This window comes from Macroventuria anomochaeta (assembly GCF_010093625.1).
Source record: "Macroventuria anomochaeta strain CBS 525.71 unplaced genomic scaffold BU25scaffold_2, whole genome shotgun sequence".
NCBI lineage: Eukaryota > Fungi > Ascomycota > Dothideomycetes > Pleosporales > Didymellaceae > Macroventuria > Macroventuria anomochaeta.
The window spans coordinates 404457-420021 of record NW_022985363.1 but is presented as its reverse complement, the minus strand read 5'-3'; the positions used below and the strand labels follow the sequence as shown (position 1 = coordinate 420021).

Here is a 15565-nt window from a genome sequence, read left to right as displayed (position 1 = left end):
TTGTGTTTTTCGGTTTCAGCGCGGGCTCGACGTCAGTTGGAGGCGCTCGTGTGGCATTGGCGAGTTCATCGGTGATGTGCCTTGAGTTGTCTAATATCTAAAGACTGCTTCTGGGGTCTTTCACTCTATACGAAAAGGCAGATAAGATTGCTGCACAAGCTGTGGGGGTAGTCAAATGGTACCATCGCGCTGTGTGGAATGTTGCAGTAGCCCGAGAATAGTGTTGGATCAAGTTTGATTGCGTTCTGCCCTGCTAGGGAGACCGCCGGAGAGTCTCAAAAGCTCTGAGTCTCCTCATTATCAGACAAGTGGCCTGACTTCAAGCGCGGAGACGCAGCTAATAGCCCCCTCCAGTTCCCCTTCGATACACGGCCTGACTTTTTCCACTATCTGCACCCGTCTTCAGCACTACTTCGTTGTCCTTACAGCTGTTCATCCTGAGCAACCGCTTGACTTCCAAAGCCAGCCACGTTCGAAGCATGGTGCGTCGTATCCATGGTATCGCTCAAAGATACCCATCTGAGCGGCGGTGGCAAGGCGGATGAGGACTGAAGCCACTTTAATGACCCAAGTAGCCCAACCCATCTCAACGATGAACCACCAAATGTAGGACGTTGGGTCACCTTTTCTTGCGCTCTCGGCTCCGGCCCACAGTAGCGCAAGGAAGGCCATCACCAAGAAGCTTGCAATCGCACCGACGATGAGTATGAAGATGTTCTACAAACCCGGTTTGACGACAAAGCTCCTGCGAGATGGGAACTGGAACCTTGCGGGGGATTCAGGTGGAATTTTCGAGTGCTGTACATACTCATGGGCTTCCCCATGGTCGTCCGAAGCCATGGCAGTGCTTGGGGTTGCCATGTCTTTGTTGTACTCCATGGCTTCTGAGGTGATTCGATGGCTGACTCCGCAACAAAGTGCCCGCAAAATGACACTTGAACGAAGGGTTGTAAGAGACCACTAGGTGCAGTCGACCAAAGTATATCAATAAACCACCAATTTGACTGTGAAGCTCGATGCAACCTGCATGGTGGGCCAGATTTCAGCCGCAATGTGTATGTAGCATGGATTAATCAAAGATTCCTGTGCCGTCCCATAGCGGCCTTGCGCGAAGCTGAAGGCGAAGCTGAAGCCCATCCAGGCCTCATCCAAGACAATGTTAGACACGCACTATGCATGCGGGAATCGGGTCGGGCGGGACGCACCTCAACTGTGTGAGTTGTAATTCGCCGTGGAAAACGTTCAGCTCTTGGCTGCGATGCTAGCCACCACAACTGCGCGCTGCCCAAGACTTCTAATGCACACATGCGCATGATCCGGGTTGGATGGAGAAGGAGGGGTGCCAAAAGAGATGCGGAGACGTGTCCGCGAAGTTTAGTGACACGTCAGAGTGTTGTAGTGATCGAATGTGGAAGTTGCTGCGGTGTACTTGCCTTCTCTTTTGCGGCCTCGTGCCTGCATGTGCGCGTTTACCTATGCAAAATGGCGGATTCGTAGCTCAGAGTCAACAGAAGAATTATAGAGGTACAAAGGTGCTATTTGGGGTGAATGTAGGAAGAACTACTGCTACTGACGTTCGCTCTTGCTTGATTGATTTGGCCGCTGCCATCTTCCACTCAGACATGAATTGCGTCTCGCGTATTACTACTACTCAACCACACCAGAAACCCACAGCTCACAGGCTGTGACATATCGGAACGGCGTGAAATAAACGTACTAAACTATAGAAGAGGGGTATGCGCAATTTCAATAAGCAATGCCAAACAAACGGAAGGTACAAAAATGCATGCAGATTCGGGGACGAACTCGACGGACATAGTAAAGGTTTGGGTATGGGTACAAGATGTCCAAGTAAAAGTGTAGGAAGAAGAGAAAAGATGATGCTCCGCTAAGTCTAAGGTTGGTGGCTGTTGTACGTTGTCGAATCATATGTATGGAAAGTGTTGATCGGGCGGTTGGTTTTGCGCACGGTAGGATCGATGGATGTGGAAGTATTGGACGTCCCGCCAGAGAGGGCCAGTCTAGATTAATCCGCAGGTGTCATGCTGCTGACCAGGCATTCAAATGTTCTCGCTGTGGTAGGGACGGTACTGCTGGCTACCAGCGGTCGACGCACGACCGGTTGAGCCAGGGACAGAAAATTGCTGCGCTGTAGGCCCGTCGGACGTCGCGATACGTCTTCTAGGGTTGTTGCCCTTCTGCAGTCGGCTTGTCCGCCAGCCCTCGTACCATTGTTCTCGACTTGCTTCACGGAGCTCTGCTCGCCATTCGCTGAATACGCTCTCCCTGAGCCTGACGAAATCACAATGCTCAGGGTTGTAAGGATCCGCAAAGCCCCATGGGAATTTACGGCCGCCAACGTCAGGTTCATACGGGTCGGGCGAGATGATGCTCAATGGGAGAAATGGTGTCTCGGCGTCCTCCTTCTGTATCGACGCAGACATCGCTGACGGCTTGCGGCTGTGGTTCTTTCGAGCGCTGGGCGGAGACGTTGAGGGAGACTGCGAGGCGGAAGACGAGCGCGAAGAGGCAATGGAACGAGCCGCCTCGGAAGATGAACGTCCAAGAATCTTATTCAGAACACCAGCCTTGCCTTCGTTGTCTGATGACTGTGCGTATTCGTCCTCATCCCGCTCATCCAGTCGGTCAGTATCGTCATCCTCGAGATCGTCAAGGTTCAGGGCTTCCAGGGGGTCCAACTTTGCACGCTTTATAGTATCCCAGACCATCTTTTTCAAATGACGCATATGCGCGCCGGTGATGGTATCCGCCTTACTGATAACAGGTACGACAACTGTCCTGGTTTGCAGCTCGCGAAGTACGTTGAGATCCAGGTTCTCGTCCAGCCCGCCAAAGATGGCACTGCCGACATTGATGACATTCGACTTCTTGCGGGCCTCCGCGATGTTGGCGTCGAGGCGCGTAGGATCCAGAATGAGAAAGACGCAGTGAATGTGGGTGTCGCTGGCGCCTGGCGCACGAATGACCTTTTGTTCTTCACCGAAAGTGTCCTCGAACTTGGACTCGAGGAAAGAAGTGACGATGGGCAATTGGAAGTCGACGATGTTCTTCTCGAGTCCTTCGGAGTCCCAGAGAGTGATGCCAACTCTCTCGCCGTCTACTTCTGTCTCCAGGTATTGCGAGGTGAAGGGTGAGTCTTCGGCGACTGCGCTGGGTGGTGGAGATGGGGTGTGAGGGCGCTTCCTGGCGGGCAGCGCAAGCGCAGTGCGAAGGAACTCGATGAACGATGACTTGCCGCAGCCCTTGGTGCCTAGTACGAGGATGCTGATCAATGTTAGTCTGATTGAGAGCACCTGAGATTGGGTTACATACTTGAAAGGTGTAGGCTGCTTCTTCTTCCGCACACGGCGAGGGCTGTTGACGGCGCTGATCTGGCTGCTGGCATAGCTGTAGCGGCCACGGTTGGTCATGCTCTCTGTCCTGGCATAGGGGTCGGTCTCTATGAAGGAGTGCGAGCTACCAGGCACAGGTGGGAGTACAGCGAGGTTGGTGATAGGCGCCATTCTGTGCTGCTCGACTGACGGCCTGCTGAAGTTCGGACTGAAGTTACTGACTTTGTTGGAGACAATGGCAACAGAATCGGGACGGTTATCTCCCCCGAAACTCGCGATCTGGGGAAGAGGTGAATGAGATGGCAGGCGGGGTGGCTCTTTGGGCAGCATTGCGGCTTCCCTCTGCTTTCGCAGCGCCTCCTCCTGGACGAGTGCCTTCTGCTTGCGGCTCATGCTGGGGGCTCTTGACGCGCTGATCTTGTTCTCAGAAGACCGCTTTCGAAGGAAAGAGAAGCTGGATCTTCGTGCTGCAGCTGCCTGGAAGTCACCGTTCGACGTAGGTGCCGCAGATGGATCAGGCGAACCGTCCTTGGTGTTGGTATTAGAGGGTATACTGGAAGGAGTAGTACTGGCCATCCTGATCAAGCGGGATGCGCCCGTTATATCAATGGGTGGCAAGCAGCTTGCGCGTGTAATTTGAGCAGCCGAGAAAGGAGAGTAGCTGCGGAGCAGGTAGCTTGGGTAGCAGGAGCTAGGTACCCTGTCCTGCGCTCACGGAACAGTGAATTGCAAGAAGTCGCAGTGATGAGAGAATGAAATTAGAGGAGGACGCTGCTGGAGATCAGCCCGGTCAGTCAGGTCCCTCAGCAGGCGCGCAAATCGGGTGGGTCGGCGCAGTGAGCAGGGTGAATGGCTCAGGGTCTGTGTGGGGAGATTAGGTCGCACTTTCCCAGGCTTAGCCGCGGTACAGCGGTCGACTCGTCTCAGCGCTACTGCAAGGTACGGCTGTCAGGTCCACCGAATACGAACAGCAAGATGGAGAGATGAGACCCTCTTCCAGAATGTGGTAGAGTGTCTGTTCGAAGCTAGTAAGAGCGAAGAAGAAAGTACAATGGACACGTTGGGTAGTGTGACACGTGGTGAAAGATGCGCGCAATGGCTTCGAGAACAGTGAGCTTCAGGGGAGCAACAACAAAACCAGGATGGCACGACCTTTTTCCAGCGCGAAACGCTCAATGCGAAACCCGCCACTCGTTGCAAGATAATCTACGACGAGTAATTCGCAATGCGTCTGTAGCGGCGTGGCTTTTCATGCAGTTGTAACTTGCAGACGGCTTGTGTAATCGTCGTGGACGCACGCAAACATCGTTTTGTCAACGGCGACCGGAACAGGTGCGCTACACAAATTCTGCCCACGCGTCTTTCCTCCGAAACCGCATGTACAGCGAAGGGGTCAGTGCGAATTGGGACGGGCCTCGTTCCCACTAGGAGATGATCGCCTCAGTGCGTGGAGATCAGGCTGAAAGAGGCAAGCCACCCCGGCCGTCTGCGCATGAAAACGCCATTTGAAGTCGACCACGATGCATCCAGGAACAACCTCGACTTAATGTTTCACAAGGTTCACCACCATCTATACCAGACCGCTGCTTTGTTATAAGAACAAAAGTATAAAGAGTTGGCGTCATTGCGAACGTCACTTCCGAGGAATACGTGAAGAAGGGGCACGTCATTTGATAGCATATGCTTCGTCGTCACTATGGCAGCCAAGCTGTAGCTGTACTTGCCCTCTGTAGTCAGCATGAAGAAACCACGGAAGTAGACCGCATCGACATACCCCGCACTTCACACCTCATCACCTCAACCTCGCCTACAGGCTACGGCCACGGTTCCAAGCGTCGACGGATCGAACTAAGGTGAACCTTATTGCAACAGTGATTGAGGCGCCCGACACGCATATAATGAGCAAGCTACGACCGTACAATCGCACTACGAAGTGAAAACGCCGTCTCCTCGCCTTCCCAACCGCACAAAATTTCGCAAGTCGTTCTATGCTTGGGACATCGCAAAATGGGGTTGCTTCACGACTACACTGTAGCGTCGGCATTATTGGCAATCTCCGTAGTGTGGGTCGTGGGAAAGCTTGCAGCTTTGTTCAAAGACCGATGGCGGTACCGGAAGCTCGTGAGTATATGTGCTGCACTCTCTCCTGCGCTACTTTCAACTAGCAGAGGACTATGGCGTCCGTGTGCAAGGATTGTGTCCTTGCTGATGATGTCTAGCCTGGTCCACCACACTCGATAATCTTCGGTCATCTCATCTCGCTGGGCAAAGTCGCGGCGAAGTTACCAGGTCGTGCGCATCCACATACGTTGACCGCTCAGCTCATGCGCGAATATGACTTACCACCTGTCTTTTACATAGACCCACGTCCGGTTTCTTTTATATCTTTGGTAGTCACAGATCCGTACGTAGCAGATGGTCACCTTAGAGAGAGTCTACTGATCTTCCCTAGGGATGTAGCCCGTCAGATCGCTGAAGCTGACTTGGTTAAGCACCCTGCCCTGGTAGAGGCTTTGGAGCCGTTCGTTGGCAAGGTCAACATGCTAACAACCAACGGGCCATTGTGGAAGAAATGGAGGAGCGCTTTCAACCCGGGGTTTTCGACACAGCACCTCCTCAGCCAAGTTCCTACCATTATTGACTGCTGCCAAGAGTTTGTCAGATTGCTTGACGAGCATGCGTCTGCTGATCGAGTATTTAGGATGGAGGAAGAGGCGCGTTGACGGGACCCTAGACTTGGCCTGCGTTGCTGACACTATCATAGGCGACCAAGATCACAATCGATGTTATCGGCAAGGTGATTTGTGGCTACGACTTCAAGTGTCTTACCTCTGGTGGCCAATTCATGGAGTGGATGAGAGGTGCACTTTTCTGGGCATTCGACCATCAGTCGCTCAATCCATTCCATCGATACAGTCTGCTACGGCCACTTGTCACGAGATACTACCGTATGAAGATGATAACATACGTTGGCAAGATCCTGGACGAGAGATTCGCTGCTGGCAAGTCTGAAGCCTCAAAGGCGCTGAAGAAAAAGACTGGTATTGATCTGGCTCTTGAGTTGTACGCGAAAGACTACAACAGACAGATGGGTGCCAGCGCAACGACTATGAATGCAGAATTTCGAAAAGCTGCCATTGACAATCTTCTGGTCCTTCTGTTCGCCGGGCACGACACAACATCTTCGACACTGTGTTACTGCTACAAGTTACTTAGCGAACACCCGCATACACTCACAGCAGCCCGGCAAGAACTAGATGAAGTCTTCGGAGTTGACGTCAGTGCGGCACAACAGCTCCGAGAGAACCCTTTCCTGATCAACAAACTTGACTACTCGCTCGCCGTCATCAAAGAAGTACTGCGCCTCTGGTCTCCAGCATCGACAGCCAAACTAGGACGCAATGACTTCTTCATCCGTGATCCTATAAGCGGCGAACTGCTTCCCACGGACGGCATCAACATATGGACTCCATCATTCGCAATGGGTCGCTCCAAGAAGATATGGGGTGAAGACGTCGATGAGTTCAAGCCTGAACGTTTCCTGCCGGAGAACGTTGCAAAAGTACCTGCCGATGCATGGCGTCCATTTGAGAAGGGTCCTCGCAATTGCATAGGCCAAGAACTTACCATGATAGAGATCAAGACGGTGCTCGCGTTGACGTTGCGAGAATTCGACGTGCAAGGCGCCTTTGACGAATTAGCATCGCTGAGCAACGATGGAACGCATTGGACGAAGGACAAAAGTTTTCAAAAAGGGCCTCAGGAGGTGTTCGGTGATCCTATGTACCAGATTCTGCTGGCCTCGGCGAAGCCAAGGGAAGGGATGCCTGCACGAGCAAAGCGCAGGGAGACCTTCTGAAGGAGACGTCAAGCTCGTCGCACCGCACTACTACTTGACAGGGTCCTGGGTTTCTAGGCTCGCGGCATGTACGATTGGTACAATGGTAGAGCGCAGGCAAGGGTACTCGATGATTCGATGGCGAGTGTTTCCTGCCATCCTGCCAGCATGTTTAGAGCTTTATATGTCAAGATCGATGCCGAAACCCCACAACAATAACGAACACCAATAAGGTATCATTGTCATGTACCACTCACTTTTCTTGCGCAGAAAAAGTACAAATTCTGGTCGATGCTTCGGCGAAGAAACTGTGGGTTGAGGGAAGTGGGTCCGCTCTCCGCTGGTCTACCAATCACAAACACAGGACCCAACCCGTGCCTTCGTTCCCATCTGCGCATCCGTCATCTCTGTCTTCCTCTCGTTGAAAATCACGGCAAACTTCTCTATCTGTGATGGCTTCCGAACTTCATTCTCGGAGGACCCGCATATAAGATATGTATCATGGGCGTGTTGTTTTGCTCTACGCGTTTTGTCTATCTTGCACCGCTTTCACGCTGTTCCGCGTTTTGGACCTGAGTATGCCATCTGTAAAAAACGTTATTCCCCTACTATGGATCCCTCTAGCGACCGCTCAGAATGCTAGTATAGAATTAGGATGGCATGCACCGAGAAAGAGTTGGATCAATGATCTTGGACAGGTTCTGAACGGCACGGGAACGAATGGCTTTGCGTTCAATGGCTCACAATTGCCCGCTGGAACACCATATGGCACATACAACTGGTGTAACATGCCACATGTGAGGGCTCAAGAGTATCCAAAGGCTAGCGATGAGTACGAGTTGCAATATGTTGAAGTGTAAGTGGCCTGCAGAAACTTCGCGCCCAACTGACCGTTGTAGCATTCATCGCCACCACAAGAGAACACCATATGCATCAAACACATTCCCGAAAGAGTCCTATGGATGGACCTGCGATGACCAAGGCTTGTTCTACTACGGCAAGCCCCTCAACCCTGCAGGCAACGAATCGAGCTCAACATACTGGAGCGTCTACACCAACGAGATTAACCCGTTCGCACAGACAGGCTTTAACGGCTCTTGTCAGTTTCCACAGATCACAAGACAAGGATTAGACGACTCATGGCAGCATGGCAAGGATCTCTATGGCGTCTACCACGACCTGCTTGGCTTTCTGCCAAACGACCTCAGCGACAAAGTTACCTACAGAGTGACTAACAACCAGATCACATCTCAAGTCGCTGGAATCCTGATCAATGGCATGTACGCACCAGAAGACGACGTATCACTCCGCATCCAACCCACAGGCGTCGACTCCCTCGAACCCCAATACTCCTGCCCTGCAGCGTCCACTCGCTACAGTTCCTACGGCGTCGGCAGTAAAGCATCAAACTGGACTGCGCACTTGACCGCCGCAAAACCTCTGTTTAACTCTCTTGACTCCATCTCCGGTATTGCCAGCGACTCAACAGACTGGCACAAGTCCTTCGACCACTACTACGACAACCTCTCGGCACGACAATGCCACGCCAAACCCTTACCCTGCAACATCAACGACACGAGCTCTTGCGTCACTCAAGAACAAGCCAATACTGTCTACCGCCTCGGGCAGTACGAGTACTCCTTCATCTACCGCGACTCGCCTCAATCACTGCAAGCCGCCGTCGGCTCGTACGGCGTTTGGCTCGCCGAGCTTGCGCAGAACATCCGCGACACAGTGGCTGGCAAGAGTGAGGTTATTTACCGCCACAATGTTGCGCATGATGGGTCGGTTTCAAGGCTGCTTAGCATTCTGCAGGTCGAACAGATGGTGTGGGTTGGCATGGGTGCTGAGGTTGTGTTTGAGGTGTACACCAGCAAGAAAGATGGTGGTAAGAAGTACCTGCGTGTCTTGTGGGGTGGGCAGGTGCTGAAGAGTTCGAGCCCGACGCTGGGGAAGATTGACATGCTGGATTTGGATGTGTTTCTGGCGTATGTGGATGGGTTGGTGGGCGAGAGGGCGCAGAAGGTCGTTGAGTTCTGCGCATCCTGAGAAGCGATGAGAGAGCTAGACTGCGAAGTGACGCAAAGGTATTCATAACGAGATTCACACCACCATCATATGTGTCGGCGACAACTACTCCAATGGTGCCTTGAGAAGGATATTCAGATCACACTGTTCATGTAGTAGCCTTGACAGCCTCCTTCGAGTCTCCATTCACAGCCTCACCACTCTGCGCAGCCCTCCTCTGCTGACCCGAAATCAAATAAACATTGGCCCTGACCTCCAACAGCGGATCGTCGCTAGTCTCAACACCCTCAATCCTCGGGATCGGATCGAAGATGATGCGCTTCTGCTGCACCAGACTCTCTTCCTCACTGAGCGTCTTCTCGATCTTCAGCGTGCCTAGCTCCACAATCTCTCTCTCGTCCGGCCAGATGACGGTAGCATTGTCTGTCACGTCGCCATCGTCGGCAATCTGCGCAAGGAGGTTGAACTCGATGGGTCCAGCTCGAAGGCGGTCCGGGAACTCATCGAAGAGGTAGGATGGCGATCTAGTCTTGGAGGTTTCGGCATCAAGATGCTGCTCACCCGCTGCAGGAACAATGCGGTATCTTAGGGTCGTCACCTTACCGTCCTTGACGAACTTGAACGCATTCACGCCAAAGTACTTCTCGGTCGCAACTGCCCTTCGTCAGCTCACACCACCACTGCTCTGCTCGCAAAAAAAAAAAAAAAAAAATCAACTCACAAGACACGGGACTCGGCTTAGCATCCTGCAAAAACCTCACCGTCTCCGGATGCCGTCCCAGAAACTCAGGCACCCCTTCCCCCGCATTCGGTCCGCCGGCTATGCGCAAGAACTCCAGAAACTCTGCGCCGGTGCGCGTGGGGAAGTACTTGGTTGAGTGCGCGATGATGTCTGTGTGCTTGCGTCTACCATCCACTTCCGGGAGATGGAATCGGATTGCAATGCCGTGGGGATTGCCATTGGCGTCTGTGTCTGGGATCTGTGGGAGGCCGGTTGAGGAGGAGAAGCGGACGGTGATGGGTGTGGATGGGATGTTGAAGTGTGGCGCAGTTGTGAGAGTGGATGCGGAGCTGGTGGGTGTAAAGGTACCGGTGAGGAGATGGCCTTTGGCGTGGGCTGGAGGAAGTCAGGATGTGTAGGTGATAGGTGATACTAGGAAGTTACCTACCGGGTCTGAATTCTTCAGTAGGCTGATTGGCTGCGGCTCGAAGTACGCTGACTAGCCCATTGCTGGTCTCCAATATTTGAGGATCTTTTGAGAAAGGCATCTCGAATCGTTTGGTGATTGGATTCTTTTGGATTTGCAGCTAAACCGGCTGGAAGATGAAGGATGATGGAGAGATTGTTGGATGGATCATGGCCGACTATATACACCTTTCCGTCAAGGTGTCTATATTCCAAATCACACAATACGCGCATCTCATTGCATCGCCATACCCTAAGCCCTCGATAGCATTCGCTCGGTCGCTAGACAAATCGCTGTGTTTTAACTCGTCAGTTTAACCCTGGTCGTGATATGACTGCAGCTTACTCACGACCTGCATGTTCGCACCACAAGTGTGATAACCCATAGTCCTTATGCAGATAAGCCATTGTTTAGTAAGCACAATAGAAGCTGTAAGGCTGCCGAACAATGGATGCTGATTACATTACTCCTTCATGATCGACTTGGTCACATTTCTAGTCTGGGAGCTTTCTACTCGTCTCAAGTTCGCGCTCCAAGCAGTACACACTACAGGGCTTGTGACTTGAACGTATAGCTTGATGAATGGTAACGAATATATACACAACAAAAACCTCGAGCTCTATGCACACTCAGTCTCGTCTCCAGCAATCATGTCTAAAGGTGCAAATCACCTCGCATTGAAGGCGCCAAAGATCATGGTGAGGCCTACTATAGTGCGCGCCCTTCTAGTCCCAACCCAATACCAACACTCTGCTCCTCGCTCTCACCCTCATCGTCACCCCAATGCGCCGCTTCCCCATGGATCTCCACATCCACGGCGCCCGCATCCGCGTCTCCAAAGCCCCCGCCTTGGTGCTGCTGCCTCCGCCTACTCTCACTCTGGAACTGCTCTACATCCGAGTCACCGTCCGATTTATCATCATCATCATCATCATCAGCATCATCAGCGACCGCACGAATCTGCCGTCTGAAACCTTGCAGATCACCAATTTCAGTCCGAGGCCTTAGTTCGAACATGCTATTTGGGCGGTCGTGGAGTGCGTAGCCAGGTGGTGGGGAGGTGGGGTTTCGAGTGCGTGAGCGGGGGTAGTTGAGGGCTGTGGAGTTCTTTGTTGCGTTGGGACTCATCGTGCTCCACCACCCACTCAGCCTCTGGCTTAGGGACGGGGAGTCGGGGACGTCGTTTTGCCCATCTGCTGCGTGGGTGTTGAGGGCGCCGGGTGTGCGTTTCGGTCTGCGGGTCAAGTTAAAACCCAGAGGGAGGTCGACAGGCGAGCCAGGCCGAGTGCTCTCGCTGTCGTCATCAGAGAGAGGGTATGGGCCGTTGTTCTCACTCCCAGACTTTGTATCTTTGAGTAGCCCATGCAAATCGTCTTCGGAGAGCATGTTGGCTAGGTCTGCGCCATCGTGGTTCTGGCCGCGCGGGCGGTACATGCGCCTGCCTTCCTGAATTTGCTTCTCTAGCTTTGCGCGGTTGGCGATGAACTTGAGCTTTGGGAAGCAGGACTGCTGGCCGACGTGGATCATGCGGGCCAGTCGCTCGGGCGTGGGGTCGGAAAGGATGTATATGAAGTCGCTGGGTATGGACTTTGGCCAGATGGTGATTGTGCCGCTGAAGCGTTGCAGCCAGATCTCGCTCCAATCTTGACCTAGCGGTCGCGGTAGGAGCTCCAAGTGTCGAAGAACCTTCAACCACTTGTTCAAGTCAAGCTTTAGGTATTGTTCGATAGCCGAGCCAATGAAGCCGCCGCGCCAGCCTCGTCCTCTTCGGTGGGTTACTGGACGACCGACGGAGCCGCGGGACGAGAAGAAGAATATGTTGATGTGTGGATTGACTTGAGAGACGATGGAGAAGCGGACGTTGAAGTGGAGGTTCAAGGCTTTGAGCGGGATATCGGTTCTCAACGACCCATCTTTCCACTTGTGACCGAACGAGTAAGGAGACAGGGTGCCGTCTTTGTCTTTCTTCATGAGGACAACGGGGTTGAGGATACCAGGAACGGCGGCAGAGGCGAGGACTGCAGACCAGATGACGCAGTCGGGAGCGGTGATGTAGTTGGCGAGGATGGTGGGTGAGTGAGGATCTGACGGCACGCAAGAGACGTTCAAGATGCGGCCGGTCCGTTGGTAGGCCTCTTTGAAGGTCATGCTGCCTCTGGTCATCCAAGAACATGCCTTGCCCCATTGTACAGCGTCGAAGCGTGCGCCGGTCTTGTACCAGCGCCTCATCCACGTCCAGGTGCTGTCTTGAGACGCTTTGATGCGGTGAGCGAGTGCAGGGACAAGCAGTTTCTTGAGCTCCTCGTCGGTCCTCGTGCCTAAGAGTGCTGCTACCAGCGCTCCGCCGGACGTTCCAGTGATGACCTCGGGGAGCAAGCCAGCATCCAACAGCGCCTTTGCTACGCCGTAGTGATAGTATGCAAACGTCGCCCCTCCACTCAAGCACAGTGCAGTTCTGCCAAAGTTGCTGCCGAGATGTTTGAACAGTGCTCGCTTGTTCTCGGCATCGAGCTGCTTGGTTCTGAGGAGAAAGTCCATAGACGTCTCAGCCTCGTCGACAAAGTCCTGTACGAGGTCTTTGGTGCCGTAGTAGGTCTCGCTGTAGAGACGCGGATTCTCGAACCCGACAAAGTTGTTCTTCATGCATGCCTCCATCAGCGCGCGCAAGTCTTCAACAGCCCTGTTCTGCCCCTCGATGCTCTTCGAGTCCGACTTGCCGTTCTCATCTGACTCTGCCCTCTGCCTGAGCTTCACCATCTGCTCATGCACCCTCCTGACCGTCTTGCTGTCGTAGTACGCGTATTCGGGCTTCTCCTTCCAGATATCGCTCCCCAGGTAGGCATCGAGTGTCTTGGCGCTGCGAATCCACTCCTCGTACGTAGCCGCGTTCTGGAGCTGCTGCCGTAGCCGGTTGCGCGTACCCCGCCATGTCACCCAGTGCTCGTAGAGGTAGATGTATATTCGGGTGATGACGTAGCCAATGCTGAGGAACAGCAGCCACCCGAGCACGAACACCAACAGCGGCCACTTTAGCAGCACGTACACGAAGCCCTCGCGCGTCTCATCCTTCCCTCGCCCCGGTGCCGCCTTGCTCTTTTTCCGTTTCCGCACGCGTTGGTGCACGGGACGCCAGTCGTTCTGGGCTGTGAAGTGGTGCGGCGTGTCCGGCGGCGCGGTCAGGTCTTCTGCAGACGGCGAGGTCTCGGGGGCTGCAAGCGCTTTGGCGAAGCGTACGAAGTCGTCCTCGGTCACGAAGTCGTTGTCGTAGTCGGGCAGCTGTGTGAGGTCGAATGCCGACGACGAGTAGGGCGCTGGCCCGTCGCTCTCTTTCTTAGTGTCGGCCATGGTAGCTGGACGTATGTCGCATCGTCAGGCGTCGCTCGGTACCAGCGAAGTGTCGAGCCGGGCCGGGTGTTGAGAGCTGAAGCTGCTTTGGCATGTGCGTGGTCCGGGATGATGTCACATTCGGCAGTCAGGAGCGAGCAGCCGTCGCGCAGGGTCTCGTCGTCCCGTGTTTTCGCATCACGAACGCGCCTCAGCCGTCCGCATCGACGGCGTCAGAGCGAGTGATGCTGCCTCGTCGCAGTATACTTCAGACTGCGATTCGACCACAATGGACACGTCGAACCTCACCGAGCTGCAGCGCGCACGGTCGTCGTCGTCGTCGTCTACTAATGACGCTTGCTGTAGAAACATCCTGCGATGATACCTCGGTCGCCATCGTGGAAAAGGGCGTGCACGACGGCAACACCGTCGCGAGACTGCATTTTCACAAGAAAGTCACATCGAACAACACCGAGTTCCAGGGTGTGCATCCACTCTTGACGCTCAAATCCCACCAGGAGAACCTAGCGCAGCTGATAGCAGAGGCAATCGAGCATCTGCCAAACCATGGAGGAGGCCGTAGACTGCCAGACTTTGTGTCTGTGACTCGAGGCCCTGGCATGCGCTCGAATCTATTCACTGGACTGGACACAGCCAAAGGCCTGGCAGTGGCCTGGGAGGTGCCTGCAAACAGACGCTTCTACTCAGCTGCAAGGACTGACAGTGCGCAGAAACCGCTTGTCGGCGTACACCACATGCAAGCCCACGCTCTAACGCCCCGCCTCGTCGCCGCCCTCGAAGCCTGCAATGCCACCCTTGGCGAAGCAGACCCAAGTCGAAAGCCTCTTGTCAATGGGAACGGTGCGCTGACACCAACATTCCCCGTCCTCTCGGTCCTAGCCTCTGGCGGACACACCATACTCATCAACTCGACCTCCCTCACCGACCACAGCATACTCGGCAGCACAGACGACATCGCGGTGGGCGAATGCCTAGACAAGGTCGCACGCGTAGTCCTCCCTCCGGAAGAGCTCCAACACGCAAAGAGCACCATGTACGGCGCCCTCCTCGAGACCTTCGCCTTCCCACCGCGCGCCTACAGCTCCATCCCGCCCGGGTCAAGAGGCGCGCAATCCAAGCTCGCCGCACAAACTTACCTGGACGAACACGGCTACGTACACGACTGGTACACGCCCCCCACCAACAACGAAGTAGCCATCTCACGCAGCAAAACTAAATGGGGATGGAGCATAAACCAGCCCCTGACCAAGACAGGCGGCGGCAACAAGATCAACACCATGGGCATGAGTTTCTCAGGCCTGATGACTGCTGTGGAGCGCCTTGTACGCTACCCCACGGATCCAGCGACAGGGAAACTGGCCAAGCAGCCGCGGACCCCTGAAGAAGTCAGTCTTGAAGAGCGGCGAGATATAGCACTGGGAGTCATGCGCGCAGCATTCGAGCACATCGCGTCCCGCGTCGTGCTCGCCTTGCAATCCCCCACCCCAACCGCCTCAACCGTCGACAGCACGAATAAGAAGCCAGCGGTCGTCATGGCCGGCGGCGTCGCCTCAAACGCGTTCCTCAGACACGTCCTTGCTAGCACGCTGTGTGCGCATGGATTTGGGGAAGTGGAGTTGTTCTTCCCGCCGCCGAAGTACTGCACGGACAATGCGGCCATGATTGGCTGGACGGGGATTGAGATGTTTGAGGCTGGGTATACGGATCAGTTGGGTATTCGGGCGATACGGAAGTGGCCGCTGGATGAGCTGCTGTCGCCGGTGGATGACGGGAAGATGTGAAAGCCTGTATGGGATGCTCGTCGCCACGCCCAA

General features: G+C 54.2%; 7 protein-coding genes across 7 annotated transcripts; 3 read left to right on the top strand and 4 right to left on the bottom strand.

Moving 5' to 3' along the window:
* Window positions 1–238: 238 nt before the first annotated feature.
* On the bottom strand, window positions 239–1030 carry BU25DRAFT_405976 (uncharacterized protein). The gene has a single exon (XM_033705169.1). The coding sequence runs from the start codon at window positions 670–672 to the stop codon at window positions 433–435; it is 240 nt and encodes a 79-aa protein (XP_033566840.1). The 5' UTR covers window positions 673–1030; the 3' UTR covers window positions 239–432.
* A 149-nt stretch (window positions 1031–1179) lies between these two features.
* On the top strand, window positions 1180–1874 carry BU25DRAFT_79627 (uncharacterized protein). Its single transcript, XM_033712122.1, has one exon. It carries the CDS (start codon window positions 1326–1328, stop codon window positions 1686–1688), a length of 363 nt encoding a protein of 120 aa, XP_033566839.1. The 5' UTR covers window positions 1180–1325; the 3' UTR covers window positions 1689–1874.
* Window positions 1875–2060: 186 nt separating this feature from the next.
* Window positions 2061–3746, bottom strand: BU25DRAFT_329417 (septin; the record flags this gene model as incomplete). Its single annotated transcript, XM_033702314.1, has 2 exons — window positions 2061–3285; window positions 3334–3746. 2 exons carry the CDS (start codon window positions 3744–3746, stop codon window positions 2061–2063), a joined length of 1638 nt encoding a protein of 545 aa, XP_033566838.1.
* Window positions 3747–4448: 702 nt separating this feature from the next.
* On the top strand, window positions 4449–9240 carry BU25DRAFT_436411 (cytochrome P450; the record flags this gene model as incomplete). The annotated part of the gene is made up of 6 exons (XM_033708945.1): window positions 4449–4463; window positions 6008–6067; window positions 6118–7136; window positions 7462–7466; window positions 7816–8047; window positions 8223–9240. The coding sequence occupies 6 exons, from the start codon at window positions 4449–4451 to the stop codon at window positions 9238–9240; spliced, it is 2349 nt and encodes a 782-aa protein (XP_033566837.1).
* Window positions 9241–9359: 119 nt separating this feature from the next.
* BU25DRAFT_382291 (heme-dependent catalase) lies at window positions 9360–10637 on the bottom strand. The gene is made up of 3 exons (XM_033704238.1): window positions 10389–10637; window positions 9941–10336; window positions 9360–9873 (listed from the first exon to the last, which is right to left on the bottom strand). The coding sequence occupies exons 1-3, from the start codon at window positions 10486–10488 to the stop codon at window positions 9368–9370; spliced, it is 1002 nt and encodes a 333-aa protein (XP_033566836.1). The 5' UTR covers window positions 10489–10637; the 3' UTR covers window positions 9360–9367.
* A 250-nt stretch (window positions 10638–10887) lies between these two features.
* On the bottom strand, window positions 10888–13830 carry BU25DRAFT_405973 (patatin-like phospholipase domain-containing protein). Its single transcript, XM_033705168.1, has one exon. The coding sequence runs from the start codon at window positions 13749–13751 to the stop codon at window positions 11115–11117; it is 2637 nt and encodes an 878-aa protein (XP_033566835.1). The 5' UTR covers window positions 13752–13830; the 3' UTR covers window positions 10888–11114.
* Window positions 13831–13975: 145 nt separating this feature from the next.
* Window positions 13976–15532, top strand: BU25DRAFT_330598 (uncharacterized protein; the record flags this gene model as incomplete). The annotated part of the gene is made up of 2 exons (XM_033702367.1): window positions 13976–14410; window positions 14462–15532. 2 exons carry the CDS (start codon window positions 13976–13978, stop codon window positions 15530–15532), a joined length of 1506 nt encoding a protein of 501 aa, XP_033566834.1.
* Between the last annotated feature and the right edge of the window lie 33 nt (window positions 15533–15565).